General features: G+C 44.9%; 2 protein-coding genes across 4 annotated transcripts; both read left to right on the forward strand.

Annotated features, from left to right (window-relative positions):
- Positions 1–2,701: 2,701 nt before the first annotated feature.
- Positions 2,702–11,856, forward strand: dnajb5 (DnaJ heat shock protein family (Hsp40) member B5). 3 transcript variants are annotated; one of them, XM_068604911.1, is made up of 5 exons: positions 2,702–2,879; positions 3,046–3,292; positions 4,102–4,392; positions 5,093–5,748; positions 9,528–11,856. In XM_068604911.1, the coding sequence occupies exons 3-5, from the start codon at positions 4,182–4,184 to the stop codon at positions 9,759–9,761; spliced, it is 1,101 nt and encodes a 366-aa protein (XP_068461012.1). In that variant the 5' UTR covers positions 2,702–2,879; positions 3,046–3,292; positions 4,102–4,181; the 3' UTR covers positions 9,762–11,856. The 3 variants fall into 3 exon arrangements, with proteins under 3 accessions (XP_068461012.1, XP_068461013.1, XP_068461014.1); XM_068604912.1 differs by having other exon boundaries at positions 3,161–3,292; XM_068604913.1 differs by lacking the exon at positions 3,046–3,292.
- Positions 11,857–12,627: 771 nt separating this feature from the next.
- akr1a1a (aldo-keto reductase family 1, member A1a (aldehyde reductase)) lies at positions 12,628–14,914 on the forward strand. The gene is made up of 8 exons (XM_068604915.1): positions 12,628–12,708; positions 12,870–12,989; positions 13,315–13,466; positions 13,566–13,761; positions 13,879–13,928; positions 14,027–14,176; positions 14,277–14,436; positions 14,749–14,914. Exons 1-8 carry the CDS (start codon positions 12,628–12,630, stop codon positions 14,806–14,808), a joined length of 969 nt encoding a protein of 322 aa, XP_068461016.1. The 3' UTR covers positions 14,809–14,914.
- The last annotated feature ends 110 nt before the right edge of the window (positions 14,915–15,024 follow it).

Here is a 15,024-nt window from a genome sequence, read left to right on the forward strand (position 1 = left end):
GCCTGTGTTATGTAGTGACTGTTAATGTCAAAAGCATTTATTTTTTATGAGTCAGTGATCAGGAATGGGTCTGCGGGGCTGCTGGGGGAGGACGCTACAGGGCTTGGCTGCACAAAGGAGACAAAGCTAAGTTCAATAAAGGGAACTGAATGTCTCACAGCTGTTAGGTACTTAGTAACTCAGTGATCGGGGACCAGATGGAGTACATGGAGCCTCAGAGTAAGAAGACTGATCCATGCTCCCTGGACAGGTCACATGGAGGGACACGTAACTGCTTTATGAATTGAGCTGTAAAGAAACAAGAAGGTCCGGACAGAAAAACACATTGTGTAACCTCCACAACAAAACTGTCTTACAATGCAGATGGTCAGACAGAAATGTAAGCCTGCTTCTCTAAGAAGCCTGTCATGACCAGCACGTACTGTGTCTTAGTAATTTAATTGCCATCCGCATCCTGTTGTTCTGTCAGTGCGACGGTACAGAACATGTCGCCGGTTGAATGAGGATTGTTCAGGAGGGGGGGCTGTAAATTGAGCGGTGTGCTTTTGTGTGCACGAATACATCCAGTATCCTCATTTAACACCACCAAATCTGTCTGGGAGGAAAACCTCTCTTCAGGCAAACGGTGGTCTCTATGGTTACAGGAAGGGTAGAAGTGAGAGAGGAGGTGGAAAGGACGGGGTGTTCTGAGGCTGCGAGAGAGGAGGTGGGAGATGCTTACAGACGCTTATCGCTGCCTCCTCTCCACACTCTAAAACGCCGCCCCGTGTATTCTGTCCCTCATCTGTCTCCTATCGCCGCCTCATGGACCTTCTGCTCCCCCGTCTCTCAGCTCAGGTGATGGAGGACACTGGGGCAGACGATACTTGTGTGACAGCTCGCTCTCAAGCATTAGCCCCACCCAATGGTCTCTCTCTCTCTCACACACACACACACACACACACACACACACACACACACACACCTACACCTACATATACGCATGCTCAGAGGACCCGTTGCTGAGACAGAGTATTCGTGGCAGACACATCACTGTCTGGCAGATTCCTGCGTCGCCATGGAAACCCTGCACCGGGTCAGGAATAGTTGTTCCTAGACTGTTTGAGTACTCTCAGCAATCAGAGCAGCGTGTGGTGGCTCAGCTCCCCTCAGTCATCATTGGCAATTAGGCTGCAGGCATAAAATAAACACTGTGTGCCGGTCGCAGAGGTGTGATTACATCCTCAGAAATCTGACACGTATTGCAAGACCCTCGGACAGAAACGAGTACGCCGATTGTGTAACCTGTGTGTGTGTGTGTGTGTGTGTGTGTGTGTGTGTGTGTGTGTCCCGGTGTCCATCACAGGCCGAACAGGCATGAATAACACCCCACTGCTGAGCAGTTGCTCTTCTGGGACAGCTGCACTGGCCTGAAGTCCTTATCCACTGCCAAAACACACACTCAGCTGGACACACAGGAATATCTCTCTCTCTCTCTCTCTCTCTCTCTCTCTCTCTCTCTCTCTCTCTCTCTCTCTCTCTCTATCTCCCCCTCTCTCCCTGGCCCAGTGCGGTGTGATGACTAAAATTTAAATTAGTCTTTATTTCTCACACTTTCTCTCTCTCTCTCTCTCTCTCTCTCTCTCTCTCTCTCTCTCTCTCTCTCTCTCTCTCGTGTTGACCCGGCGAAGCAGCAGCACTTCGTCCCACTGACAGTACCTACTTAACGGTAAAAGTCTTCAATAATGACTCAGACCTCCGGTGCTGTAATGAGTGTGATTTTTTTTTTTTTTTTTTAGAAAGCTGGTAGGCTGCTTGTTGATCTGCTCTGAACAGAGAAGCCAGGGAGAAACACTTGACCTACAGGAAACACGGTTTCTCCCTACAATGAAGGAACAACACAAACTGAAAGGATATTTGGGAAGAAGTTCCTGTTGGTTTGTATCTAGATTGTGGGAAGAAGGTTACTGTTCAAAGTATGGTTAGCTTGAGGTGTAGCATCACGGTGGGATCACCAACCAGGGTCTCAGAACGAGGCCCACTCGCTCCTGTCTCACATGTTTTCCCATTTTTCAATTTAATATTTGTTTGGGAATAAGCCGGGAAATATTAGTTTACATGATTAGAGTCTTCAGGTAAAAAAAGAGGATATACATGTTTGAAGGTTCAAGACTTTCCTTCTTCTAGTTCAGTGTGTAGTGTAATAAACACACTGCAGAGAGTTCATTTTGAGGTTACGTTCAAGGTTGAGAGACATTTCAAAGTCAGTACCACAAGGCCTCACAGGGTCCCCAGGTTTGCTCTTAGGGGTCACTGTTATAAATCCAGTTGGACCGAGGTGAGGTGGTACAGCACTAAGGTCAAGACATTGGGTATTTTGGGAGCGCTGTGGAGAGTTCAGAAAAAGGTTAACATTGAGGCTCATTTTAGAGTTTAGTTATGTAGAAAGCAGGCTGTGACATCTTAGGTCTTTAGAGGATCTAAATGCGTGTGTGTATAAGGAGTCATCACATGACTCAGTGTTTATACCAACTCAACGCAGGCACGACTACACGATCGCACACACACACACACACATCTTTATTTTTTGCCAGGTGATTATTTTTCTGTCAGCTATAGGGCTCCCTCTCTCTTTCTCTCTCTTTCTCTCTCTCTCTCCAAATATGACTCTGTTACCTGCTCAGCCTCGGACATGCCTGCTCAGACCGATGCATCTGGCAAGAGGAGAGTATCAAAGCGATGCCACTGCTGTGTTTCCGATTCTTCTAATATATGTCAACTTTACATGTAACTCGGTGAGGGTGCTGAGTGTGTTTGTGAGCAGACCTTGAACAAAGCGAGGGCTGCAAACGGAAACTCAGACAGGAGCAGTATCGATCAGACAAAAAGCAGCGGGCTCGGTAAGGAAACTCATCTCTCGTTTTATTCATGTATAAAAGAAATCTGCCTCAATCGGAGCAGATTTTACACCGCAGGGAGAAATCATGTCCTCGGATGGGGGAGTTGACCAATTTTACATGACCTTTCCCCTCCTTTTGTTTTCTCTCCCGTTCGCGGTGAGTTCAGTCCTGCTTCATTTGGTTGATGGATGTAGGTTTATGGCAGGCTGGACGGGCAGTTGTCCGAGGTTTTCCAGTGAGACGTCAGATGCGCCTCAGTGTTTGGTCACCGGTTATTTCAGAGCCTGTGATCCTCCTGACGTCAATTTATAAGGACCCAGCAGAGCCGGGGCGGCAGCAGAGACCCAGACTGAAGGAAAGCGCGAGAGAAGCCGGACCATGTTTGCGATATTCTTCAGATATTGAGCATTCTGGTAGGGGTTTCTTTATTTTCTTTATTTGATTTTAATCTCCCTTTGTCTCATTATCTGCGTCCTGCTTTCGCGTTGTCCCGATCTCGTGAAACGTCTTTGAACGTGGTTCCTCCACTAACATTTCCTTTTCATTTTATGGGCTAATATGGGAATACCTCGTGGTTTATCGGTCGGTTTCATACCAATATTTGGTGTAAACGAGAGTATGTTGGTGGTGACTAAACAACTTGTCGGGTTTTAACATGGGTTTATAAACTGTCATAGAGGACGGCTATAGGTCTTTGTCGAAAAGAGAATATAGGCTAATACAAGCAGATAATGAAATGTGGCAGATGTACTGGGGCTGTTCGTGGACTTTCACTCTCTTGACATTGTGTCCTGGCACCGCAGTGTCTCACTGAAGAGGGTTTCTGCTGTCTGACAGGTTGTGTGTCATATGATCAAATGTATTTATTACACAAAATCACATTTCAAAGTAAGTGCACGTGAATCAATTAATCCCAAGTATTATCTGCATGCTACCTGCAAGGCTGCGCTGAGGGAGAAGCCCCTTGATAAATCAGTTCATGGGGATCCCTCTGCACTTTATTACACCGGTACAGTGACCACATCCCCATAGCAACAGATAGTATAACCAGCATCGGTGTTCCCATTTCCAACTCTCACCAAATAGATGTCATAGTGAAGCCCTGAAGGGGAGCTCTTGAGTGCACTCAGGACCTCTGCCAGGACATACAGTCTTTAACACTCTTCCCAGGTGGATGCTGGACCGACCAACAGACTAACAGTATAACCTTGTATCCCACCAGTGACGGACCACCTCCTGAGCTGAAGAGTGGGGGGCGGAGGGGGGGGTCCCAATCCTGAAAGTGTATGCGTGTGTGCAGCTATGGGGAAGGACTACTACAAGACCCTGGGCATCCCCAAGGGCTCCAACGAGGAGGAGATCAAAAAGGCGTACCGGCGCATGGCGCTGCGCTTCCACCCTGACAAGAACAAGGATGCCAACGCTGAGGAGAAGTTCAAGGAGATTGCAGAGGCCTATGAGGTACTCAGTGACCCCAAGAAGAGGGTTGTCTATGATCAGCTGGGAGAGGAAGGTGAGGAGGGAGGGGTCATGGGTTTGATTCTATCTGTCCGTCTGCATCTGTCTTGAGTGAAAGCGGTCAGAGAGTGCATGTCTTGTCAAAGAGGCATTATGATGTATTAAGTTGTTATTAAAATAGCTCTCCAGCATCTAATATCGTAGTAGAGAGCTTCAGTCACTGAAGTAATAATATTGTGTCTCTTCCATGTTGTCTTGTTTGTGTTTAACTGCAAAAATGTGTGTGTGGTTGTCTACAATACTACTGGCTCTAATACCATATAGTCTACCTCAGCTGCTGGTGTGTATGTATGGGTGTGGGTGTGTGTGTGCTGACAGACAGATGGCTTAAGATCATTACGTGGTTGAGATATGAATAGATGCGGCTGCTGCAGTTTGCATTTGTAGGAGTTTTGTGCATGTGTCTCTGTTGGAAAAGGTGTATTTGTGTGAGTGTGTTAGATGGAGTGACCTGGTATTTTATGAGTTCCTCCACACTTCCCGCACTGTTGGAAGATCAGTGATGCTGTGGGATTTTTCCCACCCATGTGGGCTGTGCTCTTCTCCCTGCTGCTACCCACACGCTGTCTTTTCTGAACATTGTCCTGTGTCTGGTATCTGACTTCATATTGTGGGTTTTTCAGCATAGTGGGTATATTAGAGTGTGCATGGGCATCTGAAGACTCATGTTCTTCTCTCTCTCTTTTCTCTCTCAGGTTTGAGGACAGGAGGCAGCAGCTCTTCAGGCGCTCCTGGCAGCTCAACGTACCACTACACCTTCCATGGAGACCCCCACGCCACTTTTGCCTCCTTCTTTGGAGGCTCTAACCCTTTCGACATGTTTTTTGGCTCCAACCGCAGCCACAGTCGCTCAAACGGTTTCTCCTTCCACAACGACCATGATGCAGAGCAGGACATGGACGTGGACGAGGACGACCCCTTCGCTCATATCGGGAGACAGTTCGGCTTTCCAGGGGGAGTTAACAACAGCTTCCCGGGGGAGGGTCGCCGGAGGAGGGGGGTGCCGTCAGAGCGCCTGGGGACTGGGCGAAAGCACCAGGACCCTCCGGTGGTCCATGAGCTGAAGGTCTCTTTGGAAGAGATATTCCATGGCTGCACCAAGCGCATGAAGATCACCCGCCGCAGGCTGAACCCAGATGGTCGCAGCATGAGGACAGAGGACAAGATCCTTAACATTATCATCAAGAAGGGATGGAAGGAGGGGACCAAAATCACCTTCCCAAAGGAGGGGGACGAGACCCCTGAGAACATTCCTGCCGACATAGCCTTTGTGCTTAAAGACAAAGGGCACGTCCACTTCAAGAGAGACGGTTCCAATATCATTTTTAACTGCAAGATCAGTCTAAAAGAGGTGCGTCTGTCCCTTTTTATCTAACCAATCTCACTACTCTCTTGCCATCCGCTTTTCTTTCTATCTTCCGTCCTCTCTCTCTTTGTCACAGTTCTGCATGTAGATTAGCAGGTGAGGTTAGGAGTTTGATTCCCAGTGGGAAAAACTTGGCAGAAATTAAATGTATTCATGGAGCTGAAAAGGCTTTAATGGGTATTCAAAAATAGAACACCTTTTTCCACTCCTTTTCTTTGTATCATTCCTGTCACTCATGAGGTGGAGAGGTATGACTGTAACTTATATGAAAGGATAATGTCCCGTGTGGGTGGTCATATATAAAACATAGTGAAGAGTGAGTCTGTATGTATGTGTGTTGCTGGAGTGCAGGATCAGTGAACTGCAGAATCTCTGTCGCTGCAGTGTGAGAGAAGCAGCGGGAATTTGGTGTCCTCGTGTGACCGGCATAGAGCCATCGTCCTCACTTGTTCTGCACTGCTGTACGAATACATCTCCATAAACACACATGCAGGCAGGCACACATAAAGCTGCACACAGGAATGAGCATGCACGCACGCACACACACTCTTGCATCTTCTATCTTATTTGCAAACACACTCTGTTAAAGAGGGATGGTAGTGTAACTGTGGTGACTATCCAGGCTGCTATTACTGTGACTGGCAGGACATTTAATTAGCCGCTCCTACGAGGGCATCGGGTCCAGCACAGCTCTGAACTGTCTGTGAATTACACAAGGTTTAATGTTATAATAGCGCTGCCACTCACTGTCCTGCTGTGCTCCTCATGTTTTGCATAATGGCAGGTGTTCCCAAAGAGCTGAAGATGTCAGGGGAGTTTTTTGTTCTCCGCTCAAACCAATTTTGAACATTTCTAAAAGCAGCACAGACTCTACAGAAGTAATTCACTGGTAAACAAGGGTGCCTGCACACAAAGCATCTACGAAAACATCCGAGTTAACAAGAGCACATTGGAGTTTATTTAGTCGCATTAAGCAGGAGATGTCACTTGATCGAACCTGCACAATCATTAAGTTTGGACTGCAGAACTCCCCCAGCTCAGGCCTCTGGTCCTAGGGCAGCCAGATAAGAGACTTAAGTCTGGTGCAGCTAAAATTGGGAGGGAGATGGTGTGGGGGTGGTATCTGGGGAATATAAGGGAAGTGGGTCAGATGATTCAGTATCCAAAGCAAATAAGAACTCCTATTCCCCTGCTCCTCTTTGCTGTGCTTCCCTGAAGATGTGATACTAAATGCTGCAGTAAAATACAGACAACCTTCCACAAATATTGTTGCAAATGTTAATACACCTAGCCAACACGCTCATTCTGAAGAGGAGAAGAGGAAGCAAATGTAGAAGTTTTGTCTTATTTCGACTGCTGTCTGATTCCATTGATATTTGGTTGCTCCGTTTTGGACGCTGTCTGGAGCATGCCTGGATGAGCAGTTTCATTTCGTGCCGCCAAACTCATTTGACCAAACTTTAAACTCCTGGGAGACTCTGCTAGAGGCCACTTCCATCCCTGCAATGTCTTCACTGTGACAGCAGTCAGAAGCAGTTAGAGAGCGTAGCGGGAATTTGACACATTGATTTCTCTGAAACCAAACTATATCTGGATCTTTATTCTGGCTCTTTTTGGCATTCATTTGATGATGCGTCTGCAGTGTGCTGGTATTGTCTGAGGCAGTTGCTTTTCGAGCTCACTGCACTTAGCTCAGCAGCAAAACACTAATAGGTGCTAACTGTACGGTTGGGCTCTCACAGCAAATTGGTTTCTTTCCAGCACTACCTCCTAAAATGAATTCAAAATGCAAGGATACTATTTATCCAACATTTTAGCAGATTTCAGCAGCATTTAGCAGATATTGAAACACTGTAAAGTAGCATGTGATTACTTTTTTTTAGCAATCATGTCGTTCACTCCTGTCAGTTAAATGAAATACAGCAATAACAACCAGTATTCAGGTCGGCTGAACTGGCAGCCCCACAGCCTTGTGAGGACACACTGGATTATAACGGACACGTCTAACTTGTCCTTTCAGCGAAAGAAAAGCTGATCAAAACTGTGGAGTTAAAGATGCAACCAAGATGGTTAGAATATGCCCTTGGAAATGAATCGACAGATCTTTCTCACAAATATAGCAAAACCACTGTGTGTGTGTGTGTGTGTGTGTGTGTGTGTGTGTGTGTGTGTGTGTGTGTGTGTATGTGTGTGTGTGTGTGTGTTTTTGTCTCTTGAGCTATGTTGTCTGAGCTGAGGCTTATGCAATCAGTGGGCCTTCAGATCAGCTGGCAGTGTGTGCCAAGCGTCATGGCAACCTGTCTCTGTGTGTAAGACTCATGTTAGTGAATGAAGCTGTTCAGTCACAAGTTGAACCACCTTCGAATGTATGTCGCATAGAAAAGGGGGCTGATGTCATGGCTGGAGAGCTGTCCTTGTTTGTCCTCTGAAGCAGACTGAACTTAGGCCGTCCCTGTTTGAAAAAAAATAATTCTTTTGGAGTCTGAACATGGACCGGGTGAGAGGTTGGGCCAATGCAAGCCAAATCACCATCAAGTCACGGGGGCTGGCTCCAAAAACACGTCAAACGAAAGACGTTTTCATTCGCCTCAGCTGTACCGTGGAAGAGGACATGGACTCAGAGCTGCTTACTTCAACCCATGGACTGATCAATTCAATTACAGAATAATTTACACTAATCAATTAAAAAAAATAATCACTGCTAACTGGCAAGTGTTAGCATGTTGACATGCTAAACTCTGATGGTCAACATCAGCCAGAAACAAGTTATGTCACAACCGCGTGGTCTTTTTATGTCTTCCTTTTCTTCTGGCTAATTTTAGTCCCCAAGTTGTTGTTGAATTGTTAAATCATCCACAATGGCGCTCTGTTTTCCTTTCTTCACACCTTCATAGTATTTATTTACTATCCTTATTTTCTGTCATAAATTGTTCTGTTTGCTCTTCGAAATGCATTATATAAGAAAAGTATTTTATTCACCTGATGTTCATTCACAGAGTTGTGGATTTAAATAGTTATTCTATTCAGTGCAAATCTGGAGAGTGATGCTCGATGGAAAGCCTGTAGAGTCGTGATGAACTCATGTCTCATGTTTAGTTCAGCGCTCTCTATGCTCTGATTGGACATCATCAGTCCATGTTAAGGGTGTGTGTCTGTGTGTGTGTGTGTGTGTGTGTGTGTGTGTGTGTGTTCTCTCTCTCTCTTTCTCTCTCTCTCTCTCTCTCTCTCTCTCTCTCTCTCTCTCTCTCTCTCTCTCTCTCTCTTTCTGTCTTTCTTCCTCTCTCTCTTTCTCTCTCTCTCTCTCTCTCTCTCTCTCTCTCTCTCTCTCTCTCTCTCTCTCTCTTTCTGTCTTTCTTCCTCTCTCTCTCTCTCTCTCTCTCTCTCTCTCTCTCTCTCTCTCTCTCTCTCTCTTTACTTGTCCTGCCAGACCATTTGACAAGCCCTCAAACTTACGAGCTCAGCCGATTCCTCCCTCACTTCATTAGCCCCGCCCATTAGACCGTTGCTAAAATTAGTCCTGTGTGCAATGTGTCCAACACTGTCTTACTCTCTAACACACACACACACACGCACACATAAAGACACAAAGAAAACGATTCCACTGCTAATACACGTTTTCTGTTCCAAATGCTGTTATGTAGACCCCAAAGTGATGCAAAAACGTGAATATCTCGATGACTTCATGTTTCCATGAAGTCATCGAGATATTCATAGCTTTGTCACCTCAGGATGTTAATAACCCTCTCAATCTCCTCCTTCTGCAGGCGTTGTGTGGCTGTACAGTTAGCATTCCAACGCTGGAAAACCGCATCATTTCGCTGCCCTGTCATGACATCATCAAGCCAGGGACGGTGAAGCGATTCAGAGGGGAAGGCCTGCCTTTCCCAAAGAACCCGTCACAGCGCGGCGACCTCATTGTGGAGTTTTCTGTTCGTTTTCCCGACAGGATTCCCCCTCAATCCAGAGAGATTATCAGACAACACCTCCCCCAGTCATAGGAGGACTCACCAACCCCTCACCACAAAACACTCCAGACTAAATGGCCCAAACCCAAAAACCCAACCCTTGACCTTCATTGTAGTTCCCTTTCCCAACTTCCAGTCCCCATGTCTTGAGTTTATGCATGCAGCGCTGAACAGACGCTGTTGTTTGTGGGAACTTCATAGTGGGAGGATAAAGGAAGAATGCCCAGACGAATGACAGTATCAGGATGTGACTATTTGTGTTTGTTTTGGCTCAAGCACAGACACACACACACACACACACACACACACACATTTGAGCAGGAGAGCGGTGCTGGGGATGGGCTCAGCACAATCATGGCTTTTATCAGTCTTTTCTTAACTCTGTTTTTTACGGATTTATCAGTGATTTTATATGCTGTCCAGCGCTTTGATCCTCATCTTTTTAGGATGAAGTGTGAAATATTTTTTTTAAAAAGAAGCATTTTTCGAGGATTTTCTTTTACAGAAAGTTTCAAATGAGTTTATTGATTTTTACCTCGAGTGTACCAGCAGCTTCAGTGTGTTCAGTGCAAACCCCGGTCCTATTATGATGCCCCCAGACTTGTTGTTCTCATGTTTTCAGTCTGATAAAGTATCCTGCTTGACGTGTGTAGGCCATTTAGATTAAATTAATTATATTCTGATGCGTTTAACGCCACAGCGCACTTAGAGTCACGCGTATATTAGCGTATCTCAGCTGCATTTTAAAATCTAGGAATGACAATCACATAACAACAGCAGTGTAAGCTTCTGCAAATGACATGGGTGCTTTTCCTTCTGATCTGAATAGCCTGGCTCGCTATCTGTGGGACATTTAGGTGCCTTAGTCTGGTGTCATACCACATATGTGAACACACACGCACACAGGTCACACTGCAATAACACAACCAGCCATGTTAAGTGCACAACAGACGATGCCCTATGCTGTGTTAGACATTTGGAGCAGGTGATCTTGGAATAACAGGAAGTCAAAGTCAATGACCTTATTAAACTGTATGTGAGCAAAGACATTTTTAGGGAGAGATTTGATACAAAACTGCTGTATTTTGCTAGTGCATCCATGTAAAGTGCCATACGAGTACAGGTTGGATTTCCCAGAGGAATTAAAGCATTAAATTAAAGTCCAAAGTGAACAGTGGAGCTTTCTCTGGGAAACCCATTTTTGTTATGTGTATTCTGCTCTCTCTTGAAGGCCATGTCTCGGTGCTATTGTGAGCAGTGCTAAAAATAGACCACCTTGGTGTCTACTTTTCGGTTTCATGGTTTCAGTTTGCGACTTGATAAATGCTTCTCAACATGTGTACATTCAACATCTGTTTTTTCAAGTAGAAAACTCCTTTAGGAAACTCGTTTTGTAATATTGCAGCAGATATTCTCAATTGCAGGGGGCTCTTCAGCTCTTCCGAGTTTATAGCTATGATAAGACGTATGTGTGAGTATGGTTTATGCAGGCAGCACTAGTGGGTTATATATATCACGTGTGGGGGGGGGAATGTTTGAATGAAACTTGTTAATAACTGCACTTTGATGTCATAAAAGGTCCTGACTAAACTATGAGATGACGGGAGCGACTTGAATGACTTGTCTGAGTGTGTGAGCGTCCTGCCTCGTGGAGCCTGCTGGGACGCTGGGTTGTGGCTGCAAGCAGAAAGTGCTGCTGCTGAGAGACTGTCACTGCTTATGTGCATTTGACAATATTTATGATCTTTTCGAAATGGCAACAAATAAACCAAATGTGTGAACGTAACAGTGTGTTATTTGAGTTTCTCTTTCAAGTAGAATCAGCTAACTATGGCTTTGGTTTGTCGTGCACCTCAGATTTTCATCCTTAATGAATATTTTGAAATAATATACAGCATTAGATAGATTTCAGATTTAACATTTTACATGAGAAATGTTATACGCTTAGAAAGCACTATTTTTTGTTGGACTTTTTTTTGGCTACAACAGTAACACATGGATGCAACTGTATTAACTCTTTAATTGTCATATTTATTATTATATTTATTTATTGATTTGCCATTTTTCTGTAGAATGCTTATATTTTGCTAACAAACTCACTGATCTGATATGAGGTCTTAAAAACCAATAAAGGAAATACGTGCCAAATCAAACATTGGTAACATATGTTGGACTTTGTGCTCTTTCGTTGACGTAGTTTGGACATGTTCCATAAGTTTGAGTTATAGATCAACAAAAGAAGGCAGACTTTCACCGTAGCCTGTTAAAGTCCAGATGGGCAGCTACCGACAACGGATCACTGCTCCATCTACCACAGCGATCCCAATAAGAATTCAAGTCTAAACAGAAGAATAAAGAGACTTTAATTCACTTGAATTTTTTATACCACGTTAGAGCAATAACAAGAGCTCTGTATTGTTACTGGCTCAGCATGCAGTCAGAGCAGGGCATATGTATTAAGAGACTCTGATCATGTGATCGTGTGTGTGTGTGTGTGTGTGTGTCACATGGTAAGGATGTAGCAGACAATTAGTGAAGCATGGAAAGGCTCTGATTTGTTCTGCAGTGACACCACGCTGTGACTAATGCCATATACCTGCATCAGCTATTTCTGGCAATACGGCTGGGTTCACACAGAGTTTATATTTCCACTGAAAAGCAGAAAGTGACAAAACAAAAGACAAAAATCAGGTCACCGACTGGTATGTGTTGCTGCTTTGTAGGCTGAATGTGACGGGCAGAGTGCACACACAACCCATGCTGTAGTGCAAGAGTTAATAAACTCCGATGTGAGTGATAATCATTAACACAGTTCGTCACAATGACAGGGCCAGTTTCATAGGAGCCTACATGTGAACAGCTCTCACCAATTCCTCCGTCAGGTCCTTCGGATTGAAACATGAGCGCCTTTGTGACTCTCTCAACGGGGCAGAGAATGCCTATGGTTGGACTCGGCACATGGAAGAGCGCTCCGGGACAGGTAGGACCAGAAAACCCTTACACAAGCTTTTGTTTTTCTGGAAATTTTGGAAGAAAAATTGTGTTTGGATATTGTGTGTGTGTGTGTGTGTGTGTGTGTGTGTGTGTGTGTGTGTGTGTGTGTGTGTGTGTGTGTGTGTGTTTGTGTCCATGTACTCTCAGGTAAAGCAGGCAGTGTTGGCAGCTTTGGACTGTGGGTACAGACACATTGACTGTGCTGCAGCATACAGCAATGAACAGGAGGTGGGAGAAGCTCTGGCTACCAGGGTCGGCCCAGGGAAGGTGAAAAACTTGTGTTCAGCTTGAATCACAAATTCATTCTTGACCTTAGAAATAGTAATTGACAAAAAAAAATCTCAACTCAAGATCCACATGCCTGCTCAGGTGCTATCAACCATGTCACACAGTTATAATCAATGAAAAGAACCAATCAAGTCGACATCGTTGCAGATATTCTGTTTCTGGTACAATTGACTGAATGTTAATATCCGAGCAAGTGTTGCTGAAATATCCACCTGCAATGCTCAGTCTCTTATCTAAAACTAGCATTAACTATCAGCTATTAAAACAAAAATGTCTTGTATACCGATTATCCTCTTTCCTTTAGTCTTTGGCACGGGAGGAGGTGTTCATAACATCCAAACTGTGGAACACCAAACATGACCCGGAGGATGTTGAGGAAGCGTGCAGGACCAGTCTGGCTCACCTGGGTCTAAACTATTTGGACCTGTACCTCATCCACTGGCCCATGGCATTTCAGTGAGCATACAGTCAATGGATTTTGGTTCCACATGGTTAGCGTTACGTGGATCAAGGTGAAATGACATTGATGAGTCTTTGTGTATGTGGATGTCTTAGGCGCGGAAAGGAGCTAATGCCTCGACGAGAAGATGGTAGTATTTGTTACTCTGACACCCACTACAGAGATACTTGGGCAGCCATGGAGGGCCTAGTGGACAAAGGTCTAGTCAAAGCTATAGGACTGTCCAACTTCAACGCCAGGCAGACTGATGACATCATCAACATGGCCAGACACAAACCTGTGGTGAACCAGGTACAATGTGTCTTTCTCAAAGGCCACCAAAAAAACATTTGATACAGTTTTGACAATAGAGAATGTGTAAATAAGAAATAATCTTAAAAACCCGTGAACCGTCTCATTGTGCCACAGGTGGAATGCCATCCTTATTTGTCTCAAGCAGATCTCCTGTCTCACTGTCGGTCAGTGTGACTGCAGTTATCGAATTTCATTTTCTTTGAGGCAAATTCCATCAAAGATTGCCCTGTTGTGTTATTAAAGGCAGACACCTCTGCCACAGGTCAGTAGCAGTTTGTGTAACAGCCTACAGTCCTCTGGGCAGCGGGGACCGGCCGTGGGCCTCCCCTGATGAACCAAGTGTGCTACAGGATCCGGGACTGGCTGCTGTCGCAAAGAGATATCAGAAAACACCTGCCCAGCTCATTCTCAGGTCAGACTCAAAGCCGCAACTTCAAAGTGACTTATAAACTCAGATGTACAACCAGCTCACATCCTGACCTTTCTGGCTTAAATCTTTGGTGTCCGGTTAGGTGGAACGTTCAGAGGGGAGTTGTGTCCATCCCTAAAAGTGTGACGCCCTCCAGGATCCAGCAGAACTTGCAGGTGTTTGACTTTACTCTCTCAGAAGCTGATATGAAGCTCATCGAAACCTTCAACCGCAACAAGCGCTTCATAGTTCCAACTGTCGAGGTGAGTCACTGATCTTATGAGACCTCACAAGATTTTCAACAGGACGTCCGAGGCTGAACGATGACTCGTTTATGTACGTACCACAACCATCTCAGTCCAAAATTAACCCAAAGCTCATCTGCTGTAGACTCAAATGACGGCACATGGCTTACAGACAATTTTTAGGTTGAGTCTGTTAATCAGTGTATTCTCTTACTTAGAAAAGCTGCACAATAGGATTCTAGGTCTAGACCTGTGTTTGTTGTGAACAAATCCTTGTATAGCTACAATGTGAACACAACTCACTCCTTGTCTTTTCTGTTCCATTTACAGAGGGACGGCAAGAGAGTGTGGAGAGATGCAGAGCACCCACATTTTCCCTTCAATGAGTAATAGTCAAGGAACGCAAGATTGCTTTTTGTTTAGATAAATGTTAATCACTAAAGAAAACAAATGCAAACAATCAAAATGCACATTTAATTGATTTAATAATAGACTACATTTGTATAAGGGCTTAAATTAAGTTTCCAATCACTTGCTTACTCAAATTGCAGTGAAGAGAAATGACTCTTCAGAGACCAAATACTATGATCAGTAACAGAACTGCTT

Source organism: Clinocottus analis, unplaced genomic scaffold, assembly GCF_023055335.1.
Source record: "Clinocottus analis isolate CAN_PGR_092001 unplaced genomic scaffold, fCliAna1.0.p SCAF_7, whole genome shotgun sequence".
NCBI classification, from domain to species: domain Eukaryota; kingdom Metazoa; phylum Chordata; class Actinopteri; order Perciformes; family Cottidae; genus Clinocottus; species Clinocottus analis.